The sequence below is a fragment of the Neltuma alba genome, unplaced genomic scaffold (assembly GCF_004799145.2).
Source record: "Neltuma alba isolate B1F8T4 unplaced genomic scaffold, ASM479914v2 tig00005139_pilon, whole genome shotgun sequence".
NCBI lineage: Eukaryota > Viridiplantae > Streptophyta > Magnoliopsida > Fabales > Fabaceae > Neltuma > Neltuma alba.
The window spans coordinates 5,244-30,301 of record NW_021633995.1 but is presented as its reverse complement, the minus strand read 5'-3'; the positions used below and the strand labels follow the sequence as shown (position 1 = coordinate 30,301).

Sequence of the window (25,058 nt, the reverse complement as noted above, 5' to 3'; positions counted from 1 at the left end):
TTGATGACAGTCAGACAAGTTAAATTACTTTGCTTTTACGAAACAAAACAAAGGGGGAGAAAACAAAGAAAGAGAACTTAGCAATCCTTTTTTAATCTAATTTTGTTCACTTCTGCTTTTCTGACTAGATGTTGGATCTATCTACGTTTCTGGTTCTCTGTTTAGCACACTCATTGGGACTGTTTCATTTGTTGTTCATTGGCAGGAATTAGTACTGTATCTCAAATCTGCGTAAAGAAAACATAGACCATTCAAAACTGTTGCTGATAATATTTATCCATTTATGTTATTGATGCTAGATATAAAATACACTTTATGGTGGCTGATGATACTGGAACTACATCGGTTGTCCTTTTTGATGGTGTTGCCTCAAGGCTATTGAATAAAAGTGCTAAGCTCTTAAAGGATGAATTGATTGCGGTAACATTTTTATTCAAAATATACTCTGATTGATTCAGTACAATTTAATCCAGTTATTATTTGCCTTTAACTAATAATTTCCCAAAACGAAAAAAAAAAAGGAAGGACGGCCGGATTCTTTTCCTGATGAATTTGAGGATTTGGTTGGTCGGACATTTGTCATGAAATTGAGATTGAGTGAATACAATTCCAAGTACAGATCATCAAGCATTAGTGTTCAGTATCTATCTGATGATGCAGACGTCATTGGAGACTTCACTCTTTCTGATCCCCAGGTAGTAAATTGATGTCATTAAATTATACTTTGTAACTTTTACGTTTGTTTGTTTTTTTTTTTTTTTCCACCAGAACTTTTACGTTTGTTTTTGGTCATTCAGATTTTAGACTATTTCTCATGCATCACTGATAAATCTTGATTTTAATATCTTATTTGATATCTTTTTGGAGATATTTATCAATTAAAGTGGGATAAATTGCATTAATTGTGGGTATTTTGAATCAAATACTGATTGCACAAAATTAGAAATTTAAAAGAAAATCTTATCATATTTTATCTCTTTTTAAATAATTGATTTTGGGCTTTATGATAGTATTTCAATTTATCTTTTGCAGGTCTCAGAAAAGAAAATAAACATAGAAGGAAAGTTGAAACAAAAGAAAAAGAATTAAAAAAAAAAAGAAAGAAAAGGACGGAAGAGAGGGAAGGCATGGATTTTGGAAAGATATTAGGTTATATATTAAATCCATTGCAAGAGCAGGCCATACACGCAACCACGCCTCACGCCACCGCGCACCCCTTCACGTCCTTCACAGCCGCACGCAAGACCACAGAGCCATATTCGCATCACACGCATACTCCACTGCCGCAACACTTCAATTTCAATCTTCCAAATTCATCTTTCTTCCCCTCCATCTATCCTCCATGGCTACTTTATCTTTGGCACGAGTTGTAGCTTGGTTCAGAGCTATGAGAGGCTAAATTCACTGTGCTCTTCGGGATTGAATTCAATGGCTTGAGTTTGGGAGCTACAAAGGGGAGTTTAATTTTAGTCCTTAGTTTAGACTATTTTGTTGATGATTTCTGGTTTGAAGTTTGTTATATTTGGTTTAAAGCTAAGAGTTGCTAGTTGTAATTCTTGGTTTGGATTGGAATTGCTGATATTTGGATTGGTATTTATAAGTTTGAGTACTTGGTTTATACATATATTTATGTTTATGCCTTTGTTAATTCATTGTTAGTGTGATTTTTATGCAAGTTGTATAGAAATTATGCTTGAAGTGAATTTAACAAGTAATTAATGTTCTAGTTGAGTATTAATTTAAAAGGAATAACTTATATAAACCAATCTTAACCACTTAAGTTACTCTCATATCATTAAACAAGCTAGGATAGTCATTGATTCATTCCTCAAGAGCATTCTTGTTATTGATTTCTTACAATTCAAATTTGCATTTTTCATTCTTTCTTAAAAATACCAAAAAAAAGTAGTTTAGATTTATTTCTTACTCTCTTAATTAGTTTTATTAATTGAAAAATCCTTTTTCAACCCCTCCTTTCAATTCTTTGTCACTTAGTTAATTAAGGAATTAATAAAAAGCTCCTCAAGAGACTCGACCCGAGTTGTGCTTTACTGCATAATTTGGTTTTATTTTTGATTTAACCCAAGGCGACTTAAAAGGTTCAAATCAAGTGGATCACACTAGTGTTTGCTAACATCATGAAGGTCCCTGATATTTCTGTTATCACTTCCTTATCTGCTCAAGCCTATATCATCTCATACTAAAATTCTTGATCATGTTCTTTTTTCCTTTAATTATATTAATTTTTCTGATTGTTTAATGCAATAAATGAAGACATAATTATTAACTAAATCATGCTCTTGTATAGAATGTAGGATAATATTTCTGGATTGTGGAGACAATGAAATGATGCTGTCAACTCCTAGCAACTGATCCGGATGATGACATCCCATTACTGAACCTGCGCGAGTCTATCCGATATTCTTAACTTTGACTTTTCAGCTTCAAAATCTACAAAGGTTATCAAGTACGAGATATGTGTTTTAGGAGATTGTGCTGCTTGTATTATTTTGCTGAATAACTAGAATGTAGCTTTTTTTAAGTATATCTATGATTTAGTTTTTTGAGAAAAACAATCGTCGAATTGTTCTGCAGATGTTTTGTGCTTAAGACTAAATTTAGAAGCTTGATGTGCCTATAGTAATGTGTTTTGATAGTAAATATGATATAGCGAAGTGATTTTATGTAGGCTTGTTTCCTCCTAGCTGATTTGCCTTATGGTTCTTTATTTATCACTTATTATTTGAATATATTTCTGATGTTGTTGCCTTGTGATGGAAACTTCTATCACATAACTTTAATTTCTTCAACTTGGGTGGAAAATTATAAAGGACTACAATTCTATGCCAAGCAAATTTGTAATTTGAGGCGTTATATCCTGGAAGCTAAAAAAAAAAAAATAGAAAGAAAGAAAAAGCAGAAACTAATATTTTACAGTAAAGCGTGCATTCTTTCATCGGTGATTAAAAAATTGGAAAAAAATTGGAAATTCACTATTTTAGCTGCATTCAGCAAGGATGTAATTACTGATCAGTTTTTTTTTTTTTTAAAATACATATTGTGCCAAAGAAAAGTTATAAGGTGACAAATATTATGAAAGATGAATGAGATTTTTTTTTTTTTAGATAAGAAAATGTAGAATACATGATTACAGAATTTTGACGGAAATTAATGTTTTGTAGCTTTACATATTATTAATTTATTATTGTCTTTTATAACTTTCATAATTTAGCAATTTTAATTTTTTTTAATAATAGCATGATAAAAGTAGACTAACCGAAAATATTTCAGTGTTCATAGTCTTTCCACTAGTGAAAAACCATTATAAAGCATTGGACTTTAATACACTGCCAAAATAACCTGCGCAAGTAGGAACTACTGCACTGTTAGAAATCCCGTCTTGGATGATCTCAGGCCATGCGATGCTAGAGATTTTTCCTTATAAATAAAATTTTTTTTGCATTAATTAATTAATTAAAAGGGAAAATTTTGGCCAAAAAAATTGAAAGGGAGAGATTAGGCACGAGTTCTCTTTAGTTTTCTTGCTCATCCTTACTTTACAACAATGAACAAATCAACTCAATTATAACCCTTCTGAACCCAAGCTACCTGATATAAAGTAAGATTATAATTTATTTGTCACTTTAACAATGTTTTCCTTGCTTTTATGTGTTGCGATTTTATATATTTTTCGGCAACTGTACAATTAATTTTTCATCGTGACTCTGTAAAGGTTACTTCTGAGCAGCTTAAGGATTCTCATCCCAGAGAATATACTTTCTTGAGTACTAGATGTAAGATCCTTATATAGTGTATATAAGGTTCTTATATTTAGGATCGGAGGAGTATTTACTTTAGTTATAAGACTTTAATTCATTCTATCTCACCAATTTATAATTTTTCAAACAATTTGACACTATATAATGTATATTACATGTACTAAAGAGTTCTTAATAATGATAATTTTTTAATACAAAAGATGAAAGAGTATTTTAGAAAATCAACACACATTGATTTAAATAATTTAACTAATGAACACTTATATTTAGGACTTAGAAGAGTATTATTTTTCCTCCAATATGCCAGAGTCACGAAAATAGATTATGTGATTTTTTGCACCACAACATGAATTTAAAAAGAAAAAAAAGGAGTCGCCTGAGGGCATATTTAGGATTTTTCTGCCTGAATTAACTTGATTGTCCATACTGCGTGGGATTTCTTTTGTTTAAATGAGTCTAGTATTCTAAACCTCAACTTTTTCTGTAAATATATATATATTTAAAGTTTTGTTGATCATAACCTGGTTACAAAGAATCTTCACCTTTATTCTTGCATTCGTACGAGGAAGAATATTGGCTTATTACCTTATTTTGGAAAGACAGGATTTTCCCATGGAATTAATGACAAAAGCGATTTCTTTGTCAAAAAGATTTTATTCTTTTTGCATCCTTTGATTGCTTTATGCCTGATGTTTTATTGCAATGGTCAAAAAAATCAAAGTATTGGCCAAATAATTGTCAAATCAAATGAATGAGATTTATGTAACCTTAAAAAAAAAAGAATGAAATATAATTTATTAAGTATACTTGGCATTCGAATCATGTGTATGAAAAAATTATATTAAAGGATTATTATAAATTAATCTCAATAATGGTGGAATTGAATTTGATAGAATTCGATATCAAATAATTATATTATAAAATTAGGAGTGTAATGACCTTATTGTGGCATATTATTATTATTATTATTAGGCACTGATTAGAATATTGTTGAATGAATCCTTAATCGAGGTGCTATAAGAATTAAAATTAATGATCTGGACAGTAGTAAAATATTGGCAGTTGTCCATTCAAATATTATATTTTTGTTAAATTTGATGGCTGCTTGAAAAGTTTCTTCCAAACTATAGAAAATAAATGGGTCAGATTTTTGTGAGAGCACGAGCAGGAATCTGTGGGGATTTCCTCAGCAGAGGCTGCCACAACTGAGTTTCAATTGAAATTTATATGACTAACAAATCATATGATGCAATGGTGTTGATGAGAAATTATCTCTTGAAAATAATAAAAATATTTACATCAACGTTATTAAATCATTATTTTTGAGTTTAAAGAGCAGGGATTAACAGCCGAAAGTTATAAATGAGATTAAATTTGCAACCTGTCATTTATGAAAAAAAAAAATTCACATCACTAAGTTACAGGGCCATGAACATTAAATCACCTCTCTCTTAGTTAATATTCCCCAATTGAAGCTCGATGAAGAAAGCCCAATGAAAAAAAAAATAATCATCTTGAATTAAAAGGAGGAAATTAACTAAGACAGAGCATTAAATAATAACGGGATTAGGTTTAATGAAAGATGTTAGTCACTCACAACATGATGAATAAATATTTGAATCCTCACAAAAAGAGTAGCCATATTTAATACTCCTTCCGATCTCATATACAAGCTTCAAATAACCTAATTGTGTTTATTAAACTAGCAGTCAAAATTAGTTAAAAATAATAAATAGATCAAAAATGTATTTTTCCCTCCAAATTTGTCCATATTTATTAAGAGAGTAAATAAAAGAGGCAATAAAAAGAAAAAAATGAAGAAGGAGAACATATGGGGTGATGTTAATGAGAGAGAGGGGGTACTAAATATGGTTAACTAAGGACAAAATAGGAAAAAAAAAGTAATAAAAGCTCGGACAAATTAAAAAATGAAGCTTATATTTTGAACTAGACCTTTCTTTAAAAGTGAAGTTTATATATAGTACCAGAGGGAGTACCCAACAATATCTCAAATAGGGTTACTTTTTTTTCGGTAGGTATGTGTATTTTCTTATTAAAGGCAATCATGTTCGAGGCATTATTGAGTACTAAATATGGGCACCTCTCCCAGTAAGGATTTAGACATTAATTCATCACATTGTGAGAAACTAGTCCATTTTACTAGACCCAATCCTTATTAGTAATACGATTAGTTTTAATAAGAAGATACTTGTGCCTAACAAAAAATAGACGGGGATTGTTCCAGGTTGGCCCCTTTCTTTTTGGATTAAACAAGGGGCAAATTATTTCAGGTCCTCTGAAAACAAGAAGGTGGCCCTTTTATTTTGTTGCTGAATAGCGAGGGGGTCTAACGGCCTGAACAGATATACTCCTCCGGTCTTTAATATATAACCTAATTATTGAGTTGATTTTGGTCCTAAATATAAAACTTATTTATCATATTTATCATTTTTTTCTAAATTATTTTTATGGATACTCCCTCAACTGTAATCAGGAAACGTGGATATTAAGAAAGATGATTATGGTGTTCTAAGAAAAAAAAAATCATATTTTTAATAATTAACCAACTTACCTAACTTCTTTAATCTAATTAAATTACTTAAATAGATCTTAAATTAAAAATCGGAGGAGTAACATCCTAACTACTAAAACGTTTCATATGGATCCCTCCTTTCCATTTTTGAACCATTCAAATTGAACTGTAATAATTTAAACATATTTTCTTTTTAAACGTGCTAATATTGTTTTTCAAAATTAATTTATATCGTTTAAATTAACTTGAACTTTTGCAAAGAAGAAATAAAATAAATTTTTTTTCGAGTTACTGATATCTTTTTATTGGAAGCAATCTTGTTCAAGTTACTATCAAGTACTAAATATAAATATTTCTTTCAACATGAATTTGGATAATCATTCTTCATATTGTGAGAAACTAAAATAATTTTATGAAGTGATCTGGCTAAAAAAAAATAGAGTGAAGAGAATTCAATATACCTTTTAAATATATATTCACGTTTTAAATTGTATGAATGCAAATAATTAGTCATTCAGTACTAAATGTAAGATCCTTAAAGAATACTCTATATTGGAAGTATTAGCTATATTTGACAGTGAGATTAACTTAAATCCAAGTTAGTCAAATCATACCCCCAAGTCCTTAATGAAGCGCTAATGGCTTTCCTCCTTTTATACTTTGAATGACACCATTGGGCCTGCGGCCCATGCGCCTCCACTTTGATCGATACCCATGTCCTTAGCTTTATGTCGTCGTTTGAATGAAAGTAAACTGAGAGCCAATGAGAGGGTTTTATTCTTTCCTCTCTCTCTCTCTCGTTTCAAATTAAAATAAAAATTAATTAAGAAAATAATTTACTGACAATAAGAAAAGGGAGCGAATCAAAGAAGCGGGCCGTGTCATTAATAATAGCAGGTCACATTCGGTGGCTTTGCATGGGTCCTAATCCTCCTGTCTGTAAGATTGGCACAAGATTCGACCGCCCGATTAAGCAACAGAGTTCAAAGAAATGTCAGTTGGGCTGTTGCTTGCGAGGTGGGATGTGGAATGTATCATACCACCTCCGGTGCTAAAGACTTGTTAACTAATTTAAATAAATTAAAAAATAAATTAAATTAGTTATTTGTAATAAATATGTGTTATTTTTTCTAAAATATTCTTACTAATCAAGTTAATTAATCAGAACTATCATTATTAGAAGAATTATCTTTAAAAAAATAAATAAATATGAGAGACAAAGTGAATTGAGGTTTTGTATTTAGAACCAAAATAAAAGTCAAACGAGGTCTTATATTAAGGACTGGAGGTAGTATTAATTATTAGCTCTGATTCTTAATATAAAACTCAATCGAGTAATTTGAAATATTTAATTATAACATATGTTATATGATTTTTAAAAAAATATTTATGTATATTATTTATACATTACGCAAATTAGTACGGAAAAAAATGGTAAATATAAATATTTTAAAGTAATTTTTAATTTTTTTAATCTTTTCAAATTAGTTAATTGAATTTTTTTAGTTAACTTAGATCTTATATTAAGGATTGGATGTAGTAATAATAATAATAGGAAGAATCTAAAAAGAAGTTTGAAATTACTAAATTCTTACATAAATATATTGTTATTTTTAAATAAAGTATTATCTTACTTTAAAATGTGTGATGGATTTTAAAGTAAGATAAAAGTAGACGGAGGAAATAAGGGATGGAATTATCAAAATGTGTGATTCGTAGAAGCGGGGGCAAAGAATAATGGGGGGGGGGGGGGGGGACCGCCGTCTACTTTTACTACCCGCCTTTCATTCCACCTTCCCATTTTCATTATGGGTTCGTGAATCGGTCAAAACCGACCCCACGGTCACCTTCCCTCCTGCACCCCTCTCTTTAGACCGCGGGGCCGGCTCTCGGAGCTGTCCCCTCCTCTGGTTGTGAAGTATTGACCTCTGGTTGTTAAACATTAATCTTAGTTCTAGCTATCAGAATTAGTTAACTAATTTAAAAAAAAAAAAAAAGTTAAATTAGTTATTTATGATAAATATATATTGTTTTAAGTTAGTTATTTATAATAAATATGTGTTGTCTTTCTTAAAATATTTTTATTAATCAAGTATATTAACTAGAACTACTATTATTAGAAGGTTTACTTTAAAAAAATATATAAATATGTCAGACAAAGTGGATTGAGGTCTTATATTTAGAACTAAAATAAAAATCAAATGAGGTCTTATATTAAGGATTGGAGGTAACATCACATCTTTAATATAAAAATTTATTTAATTTTCAATTTAGTTTTAAATATAAAATATTAATTTATTTTATCTATCATATTTATTTATTTTTAAAATAATTTTTATAGCAGTTATATATGTTAAAAATTCTATCAAATAGTAGTTATAGTTAATACATATGATTAGTAAAAGTAGTATTTTAGATGACACAACACCTATTTATTACAAATAATTAACTTAACAAACTTTCTTAATCTACTCAAATTAGTCAACTAACTTTTATATTAATGACATGAAGTAGTATAAAATTTAATTTGCAATGTAAACGGTAAACTAAATCTTATATTTAATAATTAATATTAGAGGTGATATTGAAATTCAATGTTTTAAATGCACTTTAAATATATATATAATTTTCAGCATAAAAAATTCAGTACTCCTTTCATTTTAAATATAAGATAAATTTTATTATATAATTTATATCATAAAATGAGTCTTATATTAAAAAAAAAAAGACCAGAAAGGATTCACGTCCTTGGTCTCGCCGTTTTATTTTCTCCTTTGTCATTTCCATTGTGAAGCGACATGTTGTTTCCTGAGTTTAACGCCCAACCGCTTCGGTTTATGGCCAGCCACGCATGCTCGACTCATTTTTGTCGTCTGCTATGATATTTCCTCTGTTACTGTTAAAATTATTTTTAAAAATTGTTTTGTAAATTTTAGTCTTCTTTTTGTTGGTTTAAACTCGTTTCATTTTAATATACATTTCATTTTGTTTTTGGTTAAAAAAATTACAGTCTGCATCGTTTTCCCAATATGCGTTTGCATAAAAATAACCAAATACTTTCCCTTTCCTTGATTATAAATATGAGTAGCGTTTAAGATTGTACGGTTTCCCTAATTATAAATTTCATTACAAAGTTCTAAAACTTATTAAAATATTTTTCTTTAAGTGTCTGGAAAAATTAGTGGCTCAATAATGATCTTAGTTCTTAGCATCTCTAGCGGTGGCGAATCAAATTCCGTCCTTTCCACTTTTCCACGAGATGTCCCACCAGCAACCCATACTGTAGGGGTTACCGATAAAGGGTTTTGACTTCTTTTAAGAAAAAATTATAATTAAGTCTTAAAAAAATAATTATTAAAATTTTTTAATAACAACCTGAATAATAGTCAAGAATCACAACTTCTAAGATTTATTGTGTAATTTTTTCTTCTTCTCTAGAATATCATTGTAATTCTCTCTTCTTTTAATATCTGAATGTACTTCTATTTCTGTGGCTGAATTTCAATATCTCTCTGTTTTTTTTTTCCACCAACAATTTCAATATCTCATTCCACTTCATTGTCCTGTTTCAAGTGTGGGGACCATGATGCATACTATAATACAAGTCATTTAACCAATTCATAAATATCTAAAAATGATACTCCTCCGATCCTTATTATAAGACCCAATTTGACTTTTTATTTGGTCCTAATTATAAGACCCAATCCATTTTCTCTCTTATATTTATACATTTTTTTTCAAGATAATGCTTCTAATAATGATAGTTTTAGCCAATATACTTAATTAGCAAGGATATTTTAGGAATAACAACACTTATTTATTATAAATAACTAACTTAACTTACTTCCTTAATCTCCTCAAATAAGTCAATTGGGTCTTATAATTAGGACCGGAGGAGTAGTTAATTTATTAAATGGGTTTCGAATTGAAAGATTTTTTTCATCTTCGTCCACATTAAATTAGGTTATAAAGGAGAGAGAAAAATATAGAGTTATAAATAAGCATTAATTGAATGGATAAAATTGACAAATAAGTGTTAATTATTCTTCAAGCAACTTATATTTTGAATAAAATCAGCCTTCTAGAAGTGACTTGTATTGTGAATTATAGGGAGTATGTTTCCCTGTAGTAACTTCGTAATTTGATCTTTTCATAATCGTAATTATGATTTCATCCAAAAGTGCATATACTACCTCCGGTTCTAATTATAAAAGCTAGTTAATTAATTTGGGGAGATTAAAAAAATAAAATATGTTAGTTATTTATAATAAATATATGTTGTTTTTTTTCTAAAATATACTTACTAATTAAATGTGTTGGATAGAACTACTATTGTTAGAAGGACTGTCTTGAAAAAAATATAAATATGAGAGACAAAATAGACTAAAATTTTATATTTATAACTAAAATAAAAATCAAATAAAGTTTTATATCAAGGACCGTAGGTAATAATTTCTTTATTTTACCAAGAAAAATCATTCCCGTATTGAAGATATTTCTTTTATGAGGATTGGAATGAATTCTAACGACAAATCAATAAATAAACTTAAATGCTCGTTCGGATGGCCGAAAAAAGCGTTGGCAAAAAGAAGGCCATATAAATGGCGGTGCCACTGCCAGCTTCCTCTTCCGGGGCACCTAGAATTTGATTAGAATTTATCAAGGAAAATATATTTATGAAATCCAATTTTTTTCTAAAAATAAAGTGAATAACTGAATATCTTCGACTGTAACGTGTTAATACCAATATCAATATAAAACATGAAATTGATCAGAAATATTCATCCACTAAAAAATTATCATGCACTTTGCAATTTATGAAGTATAACTAATATGGCATACTTTGTATTTTGAAAGAATATATGAGGGTGTAAGCCTATAATCTCGTTATAATATATAATTTCTATTTGTGAATTACGGCTGGTGGAATGATACCCTAAACATGATGCGGCATGTTTTTTTTTTTTTTAAAGGAAGTCAATTGCTTCATATTATTGAATTTGCTAATGTCAATTACTCATCTATGAATACTTCACAAGAGAAATGGTTTTTAACTCAAAGTAAATATGAAATTAACAATCGATATTAACGTCTATTAGCCTGCAGGCAACATTACAACGATTTTAACATTAATGACTTCTTTTAATAGTAGATAATTTATGATATGGTTCCTGTAAAATAGTTTATGAGTGAAAATATTTTCCCCCTCAGCGAAAATACCTTTCGGCTCTTATAAAAATGTTGAACATTGATTGAAGATGGAAATGGATAAATAAAAGCCTTTTTGGGACATAAACTAATAAAAATGTTTTATTATCCTATGTAAGTTGGATAATTTTACGAGAAAAAGACATCTAAATAATTCAAATCTTTACTTGAATTATTGAATTTGTCAAAGTTTTAATCAAGTCACATGATCCAAAAAAACAATTTAAAATTTTATGAAGTGACTCTAATACTCTTTTTGTTAGAAATATAGAGAGATGAGAATTTTCTATGATTTGCATGTTGTATAAAAACTCTTAAGAAAGGGAATTTGACATTTATCATTGCAAAGTTGGAAAATCCATAAAAAAAGGCAGCGGTGAGTTAGTTTTATATTAAATCTTCTTTCCCTAATCCTGCAAGTGTGTTATGGAGAAAAATTAGTAATTTTTAAAATTTTATTGTGATTAATTTTTATTAAAAAACTTACTGTAAATATATTATGGAAACAAGAAGTTGTTAATTTAAAATTAAAACGTGTTAATTTAGAATTCTCTTTTATTTTCTAATGGAAGTAACACTATATTCGTTTTATAAAATTTTAAAATGTCTTTTTAGGTTATATGATTTAATTAGGAATTTAATAAGCTTAATGACTCAAATAATAATTTAAGTTGGGTTTTTTTTAAAAGAAATTTTCCAAAATTTATCTCAAAAGGAATGAAGGGAATACTCTTGATTTCTAATGAAAAAAAATTAATGGCAAAGAAAAGAGGAGGCTGGCTGAGTTTCCCCTTCACAAATCAGTGTCATGCTCTTTCTTTTTTGCCATCGAGTGTCATCCACTTACCTTAAGCTGATTGCTAGCTAATCAATTATTTCTTGCAATCCAAATTTCAAGTTTCCACTTTCCACCATAATGACACCTGAAAAGTGGACCTATGAGAGTAGGTAGCTAATTAAATTAATATAACTTGGGGGTAAGTAGGCAGTAGCTTTTGTGACGCTCAATTCCATTGAGATGCTTAAATTGATTAGTTGACGAAATGTGCATCCGATAACTTCCCACTTTAGTGAATTGTCCCATCGGCTTCAAATTGTCGTTTCCTGAGAGTGGGGCACTCGTAGCATGAAGATGTGTCGTTTAATCCAAATCGTTTCTTATGGTTCAATTCTCAAATATGTTTCAAACTAAATCAATCACTCAAAGATCTATTGATTTAAGGTTATCATAAAAATAAATTAAAACCATACTCAAATATTTTTTATTCGGAATATAAGAATGCCATGCTCCAAAAAAAAAACCCAGAGAGAGAGAGACTATGAATACAAAAATATTCACATATAATCTTAAAAATAGCAATATTTAAATAAAACTTATAAATTCACAAGTAAATAGAATATCTATGCATAAAATCATACATCTACGCATGGCAAGTGACACTGTTACCATAACAATTTACTGTTGACAAATTTAATGGATTGTTCTTGATCTTTAAATTCAAAATGATGTGATTTCAGGCTCAATAAAAAAAAAAAAGATTAAACTGAGTTAACTCATCTAAAACTCTTAACAAGGTCAAAGAACTATTTACTGGTTTAATGGGTAGACAGGAGATTGGGGTTGGGTTTTCATACCATACTTGATATATAATCTTATGTCATATACTTCTATATATTTTAGAAAAATCATGTTACATTTATTATAATAAAAAATTTATTTAATTTTATAATATATATAAATTAATTAAGCAACTATTTTTTTTTGGATGAAAATTAAGCAACTATTACCAGTATAAGTGGAGTACATTATCAATTTCCCTATGGGTAATTCTAATTCTACTTCTTTTTTTTTTTTTTTTTTGCGTTGCCTACTCAAATTCTACTTCCTTCCATTCTATTCATAATATAAGAAGTTTTGTAGAAAAAAATTTTTGCCCAAAAATATAAGAAATAAGGTAATTAATGATTTTTTTTCCAATCACATTGTAAAATGTGTGACTTTTATAAATTTAAAACACATTTAAGGAAAGGAATAAAATATGACCAATTCCGTACTGAATTTTTAACGTTCATACGGAAGATTTAACGACGAAACTTCGCAATTCGCTGTTAAATTGACTCCAATGTCGTAAAGGTTGGCTGTATTAATTCCAGCTCAAAGGTGAAAGAGAGAAAGAGGAAGTTTCTGCTGAATTGAACGTGCAATCTACCGTTTGACCTGCCTTTTTTGTAATTAAGGGCGTGATGGAGGGGGGTCAAGTCCCCAGATTGCGAAGAAATGTTCTTTCTCGACAAGATTCAAATCTGAAACCGGCAAATGGGAACGATCTACTTCCCCTGTGCCTGTGCAAGAATATCCTCCTGATCGACCAATCAAATTACCCTACCTTACCCGCACGCCTTCTTCGCACTTTTTCTCTCCATAAGTACTGCGGTTTACCACCCTGTGTATCTATAGAGAGAAAATTGTGGCCACGAACCTGCATATTAAAAAATATTATTATATTTAAAGAAGTTAATGAATTTTTAGAATTTGATTTGAATAATATATCCAGCGAGGACAGCTTGCAGTTTCAAATTGAAGTCTGGCAACCAATCAGCCAGGTCTCAGTTTTCTTTCTCTTTCTCGCCGGGGACGAAGATGGAAGGGCCGTCTACGGCGAGAGATTCCCACAAGGTTATGGTGAGGTCGTCGGTGATCGAGTCGTTAGGAGCATGTGGGCTATCGGGGCTCCGGATTGACAAGGAGGAGTTGAAGCAGAAACTCATGATGCCTCAGTACCTCCGGATGGCAATGCGTGATTGTATCCGCTTGCAGGATCCCACTGCCGGAGAGAGCCGCTTCATAAGCAGCAGGAGCGACGGCGACGGAAATGTCAAGCCGCCGGAGATGCCTATGGTGATCTTTATTAATCGCAAAAGTGGTGGCCGCCTTGGCCCTGTGCTTAAGGAGAGGCTTCAGTATTTGATGGGTGAAGAACAGGTGATACGTATAGACAGTTTTTATTTGCTTTTCGAAATTCAATCTTTTTATGGCTTTTTAAACTGCGTTATCAAGGCTGGTTCAGAATTTTTGTTATGTGCTTGAGTTGATATTGTCTGAGTGCATGCATTTGCTGTTTGGCAATGAGATGACGAACTTGGAGTTGGAGTGATGAGCAAGGAGAGTGAGACTGCTCCCGGTGGTAGCATGAAATGTATTTCTTCGATTAGCTCTGCTCTTAAGGAGTCTAATTTGAGGTTGTTTTGCTCAAGGCATTGGAGTACTCTTTTGTTGGGCAGACTAAATCAGCGCAAAAAGACCAAAGGTTTCCAACGCCGGTGTCATATTCATTTTGGCTTAAAACTGGAGAGCAACATGAAAGGAAAGAAATAAAACAGGCTATCGCCACAACTGAGAAATTGAAGATCTACTCAGGAGGCCTCTGAACTGATTCTGACAAGAAACTAAATATATTTAAGTTTCTGCATCCCCCCTGTTTTCATCTCCCGACTTAGGCCTTCCAATTTTCATTCTTACTAAACAAACCCAGGACGCCTTACAAAAAGTCTTCTGGTGGTAGTATGCCTTCATCAAACTTTATTATCAGAAAGGAAATATTGAAGAATTCAACTACTGAAAATTAGAATTAGCCATTCTTAGTTACAGACACCTTCAACATTAATCTGATCTGTCTTCCTTTCCCCCATTTGTTGTCAGTATGACGATGATTCGTTTATCTTGGCTCTAGAACATACTTATACATGAGATTTGTGTTACATTAACATAATTCAAGTTTAGTTTCTCTTCTTTTTTTTTTGGCCAAATAATTCAAATTTAGTTTGAGACGAGGCAAAATGAATGCTGGAATTGCTTTTTCTTGCTTTGTTCTTTATTCTTTTTATGCTTCAAGTCATGATTAATTATGTTTTGTGCTGTAGGCTTTTGATCTGTTAGATGTGAAGCCTCATGAATTTGTAATTATGTTTTGTACCGTAGGTTTTTGACCTATCAGATGTGAAGCCTCATGAATTTGTTAAGTATGGGTTAGGTTGCTTGGAGATGTTGGCTGGTCTTGGTGATTCTTGTGCCAAAGAATGTCGTGAAAGAATAAGAGTTATGGTATGTTGAAGAATCTACTCCAATCATGAATTTGCTTTCTATGCCCAATTTACAGTTTTTAAAAAAAATATTCCTCTCCTTCTGTCATAGTTAAATCCATATCCTACTAAGATATAATTGCCATTGGATTATGCTGAATGTTTGGACAGGTTGCAGGAGGTGATGGTACAGTCGGTTGGGTGTTAGGATGTCTCACAGAACTTCATAGAGAAGGCCGACTGCCAGTTCCTCCTGTTGGGATTGTACCACTTGGTACGGGCAATGATCTATCTAGAAGTTTTGGTTGGGTAAGCATCCATAGATGAGGAAACTTTGGGCTGGACTACTGCTGTCTACTTTTTTAATCTGTGCTTTTGGCATCCTGTTAGGGTGGGTCGTTTCCTTATGCTTGGAAGTCAGCTATTAAGAGATCTCTTTACAGGGCCAGTACTGGTGCAATTCATCGTTTGGATAGGTAAGCTTATCTTAAGCTTGCGCTTTGCAGTGTGATATTGCAGCTTTTATCAATTATCTTTCCGCTGTGGCAAAAAAAAAAAATTCAACAAATAGCTGACAAGATTTGATCATATTAATAGTAGTAACTACTATCATTATAGATAGTTTTTATTAATAGTTACTTGATATTCTGTTAAGCATGGGCCTCGGTATACTTATGTTAGAAAGAAAGCCCATATGTAACCCGATCTATGAGGGTGGGTGCATGAGTCGTTCGTTGAGGGTAATTGTGGCATTTACTTGGGGGACGGTTAGAGAGGGGAAATGATATATGTGAGTATTGGTTACGGAGAGAGGCATGGAAATTGTTAGAGAGTGGTAAGGAGAGTAGTGTTCTCGAATGCACTAGGCTACAGGGTTACCTCTTGGTTGTATATACCCTGTGGATTGTTTTCTGTTCAGTGAGTAACACAGAATTCCGGAGTAGTTTCCATCATATTCATATTCATTTTGACACAGTTTGTTTAGGTGCTGGACATGGATTACTAAAATTGAATGATTGACGCTGATGGATAGTGGTAGAGAGAAAGAGAAAAGAGAGGAGGAGGATGACACAGAGAGAGAGAGAGAGACTGGGGGATCGAGAAAACTGAATAATTCACTGGATTACTTGAAAGCATAAGCTTTTAGTTGCATATATTTCCCTTTTATATGGGTTCCCAACTCCTAACGGCTACCTATTATAACTACCACATTCATTTAACTACCATAACTTATATTAATTATAAATCACACATCAGAGGCTTGCTGCTTTACATATCCATTAATAGTATCATTGAAAGCATGGGGTTTATGAGTTTAAAGTGCAGCTTTCATTTTCTATGTCAACATTGACAAAATTCTGTAGATTACTAGAATTGTCTGAAATGTTTGTCTTTTTCCAGGTTCGCTTTGCTCTGATGACCTTTCTTGTTTTCTCACATTTGTTAGTTGTCTTTTCTGGCTTGGTGTTTTCTAATGCAGTTGGCGAATTTCCCTTTCAATGCCAGATGGCACAATTCTGAAAGCACCATATTCTCTGAAGCCTACCGAAGAGTTAAATTTTGATGAGGTTGTGTTTTTGGTATCTTTCAGTATACACTTAGTTTTCATATTCTCTGAAGCACCATATTCAATGCTACCTTACATTTTATTTAAGGTTTGCAATATGTGATTTTCTTTGTGGCGTCTGGTTCAGGTTGAGCATATTATGAATCTTATTTTGAAAATTTTATTGTTGTTGTAATTGATGTTGCTGTTGTTGTCATCATCTTTCGGCCAATTGCAATTCTATATGTGAAGTTGTTGAAGGAGTACGTCATTAGTTTGATTTTGCTTGAAGGCATGAATGTGATTGCTTTAACAAAGGAAATAACAAATATTTCTATAACAAACTGTTCAACAATGTTTAATTTGTGCATATCGTGAAAAATCAGACTTGTAAGCTCCCTGAAGATTTTGTTTTAAAAGTAGAAGCTTGGCTAATATCTAGGATGATCTGAGCTAACAGAAAACCCTATCGAATGTAATACTTAAATCTTGATAACACACAGGTCCTAATCTCAGAAATAACAGGAACAGATTAGGTGGAAAAATATTCTAACAAACTACCTTCTAGAGAAAGAAAGAAATAAATAAAGTAACAATAAAATGAGAAGCCCCTGGACTGTACAGGTATATAAGGACGTGCGTGGGCTTGTTCTCTACACATGGTTCACAACTGAGCTTAGATCGCAGAATCTATCATATATTTTTTGTGACATGTGCATGTTCACATGGATGTTTATTTTTTATAACAGCATTGATGTTCATTTCCATGACTAGGATTTTCTATGTGGTCATGATGTTGTGCTTGATCCGTAGAGTAGGTTTTAAGCCGCTTCGACATTTAAGAATATACATACAGTATTCAACCTTTCCTTAAGGAAGTAGGAAGCTGAAGGGTGGCCCTTGACAATAATTTTCCTTGCAAATATTTGAATAAGGTATCATATGAAGTTGACCCAATTTCCTCTTGTGGTTGTGATATCTGTGTCAGAGTTGTTGCCAATTGATCCTTTATGATATTGACTCCTTAATGCTCCACTCTCATTTGTAGTGTACCCTAAGCAATAGAGATTCTGGGATTTCTATACTGAAGACTAGGCACTAGTAAGGGTGCTTTGTGTCGCCATGTTGTTGGGTGTCTTGGGGTGCAGCACATGTAGTAAAGATCAGTTGAGATGGTCGCTCACGAAAAGTATGCTCTCTAAAGCATAATTGTCTTTGTTGGTCATGGTATTAGTATAAGTAAAGGTTGAGGGGTCAATGCACACCATAATTGAGTCTTTAAATAATATATTTTGGTTTGGGTCTTTCCTTTCTCCTGAAGTGTTTTCTGCGTTCTCAATGCCACTTAAAAGTGTTGGTTTTCAGTTTGTCAAAAGTCTGTTTACAAAAGGTCCATTTATCAAAAGTCAGTTTGGTTTTTAAATAATTATTGTAATGAAATTTATGTTTGGATACATTTTTGGAAAAATTAGCTTGATAAACTGAAAGTCATTTGAAAGGTAACTCAGACCAACTTTTACAGTTCAGAAGCGAAAAGTAACTTTTGGAAAGTAATCCATATTAACTGTTGGCAAAATGGACTTTCAAAAACATTCCAGATGCACTTTCTGAAGCCAAAAAATTACCCAAACACCTTTTGGCTTTTGAAAGTTCCCAAAAGGACTTTTGGTTTCTTAAAAGCTGTAACCAAACATGCTAAAAACCCTTATTAATTAATCATTGTCGAGCTTTTTATCAGTCTTGTGTAACTGAAGAGAACTTATACTATATTAGGCGGAAGCAGATGGAACAGGTTTTTCTTGCATTGTTGTGAAATTGACTTGGGAGTCTTCAATGTTTGTTTTCACACTAAGAACGCTTAAATTATTATGATAATTGCTATGTTAGCAACAACAACAAGCCTTATCCTACTAGATACAGTTGGCTACATGGACGGCATGATACCATTGTGCTTTATCAACAACCAAATCTTTAGATATATTAACTAGAATGTCTTGTTTAATGACCTCATTGGGTGTTTTTCTCGGTCTTTCTCTGCCTCTTTTTATGGGACTCTATACTGTCTAATCTACCCTTCTCATCAACACCTCCAATGGCTTTTTTTGCATATGCCCAAACCACCTCAAGTGATATTCAACCATTTCATTTTCGATAGATGCGACACCTACTCTTACTCTGATATTTTCATTTCGAATCTAATCTTTTCTTATATGACCACACACCATTTCAATATCCTCATTTCTGCTACCACAATTTTATGCTCTTGTTTTCCCTTTATTGCCCAACATTTACTACCATACAACACAGCTGGTCTTATAGCAGTCCGATAGAATTCCCTTGAGCTTCTCAGGTACCTTTTTATTGCAAATAACTCCGGTAGCCTTCTTCTATTTTAACCACCCAACTTGTATTCTATGAGAAACATTTCCATCAATTTCACTATCCAAATGCATAATAGATCCTAGATATTTGAACTTTAATACTTGAGGAATGATTTGATTTCCCATTTTCACCTCCAAATCACCATTGACTTGCCTCCCTCTAAAATTGCAATGCATATATTCTATTTTGCTCCTGCTCAAGTGAAAACCTTTTGACTCCAAGGTCTTTCTCCATAACTCTAATCTGGAGTTAATTCTTCTCTTAGACTCAACAATGAGAACTATGTCATCCGTGAAAAACATGAACTTTGGAATTTTTTCTTAAATAAGCTCAGTTAGAATGTCTAGAATAGTATTAAATAAGTAAGGGCTCAAAGAAGATTCCTGTTGCAGGCCAACCTTAATAGGGAAGTCTTTTGTCTCACTTCTAGACGTTCGTACATTAGTAGTTACCTCCTCATACATATCTTGTATGGTTTTTGATATATGCAACCTTTCTTTTCCAAAGCTTTCCAAAATACTTATGTTGGCAAATGATCATAAGCTTTTTTCAAGTCATTAAAAACCAACCCTCATACATATCTTGATAATTGCTATTTCGGCATATTCGAAAATACTTACTGTTGAAGTTTGCAATCTAATAATAAAGTGCTTATGTGCTAAATTGTGTTTTGTAGTATCAAATATAATTTATTCTAATTCCATTTACATGTTATATCAGCAAAGAAATTTCTCTCAATATAGGATGTTTCCTGTGTGTGCAGGGTCTGGAAGTTGAGGGAAAACTGCCCGAGAATGCTAAATGTCACGAAGGAGTGTTCTACAATTATTTCAGTATAGGTACTGTGATGTGTACAATATTTGTATCATGGTCTTGCCAACTGTTTGTCAATTCAAGAGATTATCCATTTGATTGGTCTGCCCAGTATTTATTTATCCTGAGAAAATTTCAAGAATGGGGTCAAATTGGCTTTAAAGTCTACTGCTTTGCAAGCATGGGCTCGGCAGCTTTTGCAAGCTGCATGATGCCATTGGTGTTGCAATTCGTCATTTGAATGAGAACGCCTTTACATGAAATTTTGTTTTAGCTCTTTTCCATGTTTCATTTTTTGGGTACAAAACAAACTTTGAAACTATGAATGCACTGTTTTTGCTTGTAGGTTTGACATGATAGCTATTTCATATGCCAGAAATAAATTGCTATTCTATTTGTGAACAGTCTTATTATTCATAGTTTGCCATTTTATCATACAGGAATGGATGCCCAAGTGGCTTATGGTTTCCATCATCTACGTGAGGAAAAGCCATACCTTGCAAATGGTCCAATTGCTAATAAGGTATACCTAGACCAGTTGGCTAATGCTTGCCTGGGTACCCTAAATTATTCTTACCCCCAAAGTAGGGCTCCTCTGGTTAGATTACTAAATTATATGGTAACCTGTATGAGCAGGTAATCTATGAAAAGCTAGTTCATTTTTTGTGTTTGTACAGCTATTTGTTTATAATAGCTTCTTTGTCGTTGCATTAACTGGCCAACATCTTCCATTTATTCGGAGCCCTTTTTACTATATTATAGATTTTAGTCATTCCTATACATGATTGCGGACCAATCTTATTTTCTGGGTTGCAGATTATATATTCTGGTTACAGTTGCACCCAGGGCTGGTTTTTCACTCCTTGCACCAGCAGTCCAAGTTTAAGGTGAGACTATTTTAAATTCTTAATGCCACTTAACTCTCCCATTTGCATATAGTATGTTACAAGTACAATCCACTAGGAAAAGGAATAAATACTAGTTAGCCAACTCCAAAGAATTCAACCATTGATTTAGGAATTTAAGAAACTAAAATTTCTCTTCGTAATTACATTGGCAAAAAAATGACTCCATAAAATTGTTTGAACTGCTTCCTTGAAATGACTGCCTTGACATTCTTCCAGCTGCTCTCTGCCATGTTGCTTAATACGATGATATCAATGTTTAACAGGGAGAACGAACCTAAGGAGAAAAGGAAGGGGCAAAGTTTTCTTTTCTGTTTCTCTTTTCTTTCTTTGTATTTTTCAAAAGAACTATTAAAGGCTCAACAACTTTGTCTATAAACTGTCTGTAATCAAGTTTAGACTAACATGATAAGCAAACAAGCGGCCATACCCCTTTCATTTTGGATGCAGTATAAATAACCATTTTGATAATCCACAGTATTTTACTGAATAATTAGCAACTCTTAGAGTAGCTATTTTCACAACCTCATGGTTTACTAAACTATCAATATCAAGGCTGCTTAGAAATCAGCCTCAAGTGGAAGCTTACAAAGCTTATAAAGTGCTCAATGACAACTCTTTCTCTAAGTAGTTCAATCCTTTCTTAACCTGGAAACTTCGATACTTTTCCAATTTTAATACTTTTTACATGGATATATCTGTTTTTATGAAAATGGTAAACTCGATTTCAAGCTGAAGATATTGTTTCTTTAGTGTTTTCCATGATATGTGATTTAAGGTAGAATTGCAAGACCATACTCCTGAACTGGGCTATGTGGCCAAAGGAAGAATGGTGATGTTTTATTGTAGCATTAGAGATCAAATTTCCTGCTAAAATTGAAGTTGTTCGTTTATATACTTGCAAGAGAATTTAAGGCATGTTTGCTGGTTAGAAAAGTTTTTAGGAATTCCTTTTTCCCTTGTGTTGGTGTGACACATTATCTGAATTTTGATTTGTCTGACCATATAGATGCATCCTCTTTTTCTTCCTTTGTTCTGACTCTCCTTTATATTCTCTGTCAGGATTACGTTTCTATTTATGTGCATTTTCACTTGATGCCTTTGACTCCTATGCAGTTCATAAATTTGAACTTGATTATCTACACTAATCTCATGAAAACTTTTTTCACGAGGAACTCAAGTTCTTTACTCCATTAATTAAGGATGATGATTGACTTAATAATATCCTGTTTTGTCCTTAATGATTTAAGTATTAATTTTCTGGTATTAGGGGACTTAACAACATATTGCGGATGCATATCAAAGAGGCCAATTGCTCAGACTGGAAGAAGGTTACTGTTCCTTCAAGGTATTTATTTTCTTTGCTAGTTCATTTTTGTCAAAAGGTAATGAAGAAATGCTCGATTAGATTGAAAACCATTATTTTTGACATCAGTCCGGTTGCAGGGGGTTTTGTGTCTCTTCTCTTTTTTATGCTAAATTTATGACATCTTGGTTTGGTTCTTATATTTCTATGTTCATAGATGCCCAATCGTTCAGTAAATAATAGTGTATCAGCAGTCAATTTTGTGCTATTCTTTTTGGTTTGTCCCCTTTTATGTGATAAGATTATGTTATTTCCTTTCAGTGTAAGAGCAATAGTTGCTCTGAATCTTCATAGCTATGGAAGTGGAAGAAATCCCTGGGGTAAACCAAAACCAGAGTATTTGGAAAAGGTACTATATTCTTGTCGTCTAATATTTCTTGTTATACTGATAATTTTAAGCTATTAAATCATTCATTCTGCAATTATATCTTTTTAGTGGCTGGGATACCCAAGTATTATTTTGGAGACATTAATATCTTCTCTTTGTGCCCCTTGGGTCTCTGGACTGTGGATTTAATTTTTTCTTTTCCAAGAGATATTTCCATAAAGCAATACTTTTTCCCCCCTCTTTGTGGTATCACATCATGCACTATATTTGCCTGAAAAGTGATTATTACTGAATATGAACTTGCTTGATGAAGTGGTCAAGTATATCTTGCAAATTTTTAGGAGGTTCACTGAAAACACTTTTTGGCAATTCCAGAGACGCTTTGTTGAAGCCCATGTCGATGATGGACTTCTGGAAATATTTGGCCTAAAACAAGGATGGCATGCATCATTTGTCATGTTTGAACTTATATCCGCGAAGCACATTGCTCAGGTACCATGTGTTTTAGTTTGAAACTATTTATGGGTTGTGTTTTTGGTAATTTATGCTTTTGAAATGCAAAATATGACTTAGGAATGCCTAACTGCTTGGTGTATCGGAGGGTGAACGGATTGTAGATACTTGGGTCAAAGTAGATTTTACATTGGTGTATTGGAGGGTGAACGGATCCTAAATACTTGAATCAAAGTAGATTTTACATTGGTGTATTGGAGGTTGAAAACATTCGAAATCATCCGGGTCAAAGTAGATTTTAGTTGCATTTGTGGAATGTTTCATTGCTGGACTTGGAATTATGAGGATTGGGGTTCCAACTTTCGTATTGCTTTATGGTGTCCAAAACTTTGCTTAGGGTACATTTGTATTGATGGTCTATTGACTACTGGTTAGAATTATGGCATCGCATCTAGTAATTAACTCTTACAATTATTATCGGAGTTGGTTGATTTGACTTTGAACACTTTTGAAACAATCATTGATTATCTGGATGGACGACATTGTGGTGCAGGCTTGAACTGGGTCTGCGATGACGTATGGCCACTATTTCAGTTCTGCTTGCTCTCTGTTTTTTGTTTTTAATTGACAACATGAACTTTCTCTCTTATCTGCCGACTAATAAAATGTAATCTACATTTTTTGTTTAATCATTTCTCAGATGAAGAAAATCTTTGCCTTGCAATTAGGCTATGAACCTTTAATTTAGCCCACATAATCTTAGAAGACTGAGATTTGAGCCATGTGAGCTAGTAGCCTGCTGCCTTGTCTATCTGATTGAATTCTTTTGTGGTGATATTTCATATATTGTATATAGCGACATAAAAAGAATAGAAATGTGTGTGAAATCCGCTTTCTTTTCACAGGCACAATTTTCTCCTTCTGTGTAAATGCAACTAAGCGTTTTTTCCCTTGAATGCGAAGAATCCCATCATTGTCTACCTTGTACTCGAGTCTAAAATGTAGTCCATACCATACATGTCAAATCTAATTACCATCATTTGGCATAGTGAAATTTGTGTGATCCCGGCGATAAATTATAATTACCTTTACAGGCAGCAGCTGTCCGATTGGAACTTATAGGTGGGGAGTGGGAAAAGGCGTATATGCAAATGGATGGAGAACCCTGGAAACAGCCACTGAACAAGAACTTGTCGACAGTCTTGGAAATAAAGAGGGAGCCTTATCAGTCATGCATGATTCGTGGAGACTAATTCTTTCTCTGATGGTTCACCTTTGCATAGCTGGGATTCTTTCAGGGCGTGTAAATTGTATGTATTATAGGCATTGACACTTTTTCTTGTTTCAACAAGTTCTTATACTGTCAAACAATCTTCTTCACTTTATTCCTAAAATGAAATGTAGTTTTCCACTGCTTTTGGACCTAGCGATTTTGCTGGCTATATATATGTTTCTACCAACTGGATGACCAGGCTTCCTCGCCGCTTATTGGAGCATTCTTTACGAGTGTTTTAGGAGGCTTGGGGTTGGAGGCATTGTATGATATACTTCCTCGTTTGTGCCAAAAAGAAATTTGTAACTAATGATAAGAGGTCCAAGCCTTTGAAAGTAAATAAGATCTAATAAAAAAAATAAAAACATTGCTTAGACCACGCTAATATGTAC

The 25,058-nt window shown here is 32.4% G+C and overlaps 1 protein-coding gene across 1 annotated transcript; it reads left to right on the top strand.

Moving 5' to 3' along the window:
• Positions 1 to 13,749: 13,749 nt before the first annotated feature.
• LOC114746929 (diacylglycerol kinase 4) lies at positions 13,750 to 24,858 on the top strand. Its single transcript, XM_028935204.1, has 13 exons — positions 13,750 to 13,942; positions 14,076 to 14,503; positions 15,500 to 15,622; positions 15,772 to 15,909; positions 15,991 to 16,076; positions 17,081 to 17,168; positions 20,292 to 20,367; positions 20,782 to 20,864; positions 21,158 to 21,228; positions 22,517 to 22,594; positions 22,874 to 22,961; positions 23,316 to 23,432; positions 24,488 to 24,858. Exons 1-13 carry the CDS (start codon positions 13,765 to 13,767, stop codon positions 24,644 to 24,646), a joined length of 1,713 nt encoding a protein of 570 aa, XP_028791037.1. The 5' UTR covers positions 13,750 to 13,764; the 3' UTR covers positions 24,647 to 24,858.
• Positions 24,859 to 25,058: the final 200 nt, after the last annotated feature.

Coding starts and splice junctions, on each gene's coding strand:
- LOC114746929 (XM_028935204.1), top strand. CDS start 13,765: ATGGAGGGGGGTCAAGTCCCCAGATTGCGAAGAAATGTTCTTTCTCGA. Junction 15,623..15,771: donor GTGAAAGAATAAGAGTTATG/GTATGTTGAAGA, acceptor ATGTTTGGACAG/GTTGCAGGAGGTGATGGTAC. Junction 22,595..22,873: donor AAGGTTACTGTTCCTTCAAG/GTATTTATTTTC, acceptor ATTTCCTTTCAG/TGTAAGAGCAATAGTTGCTC.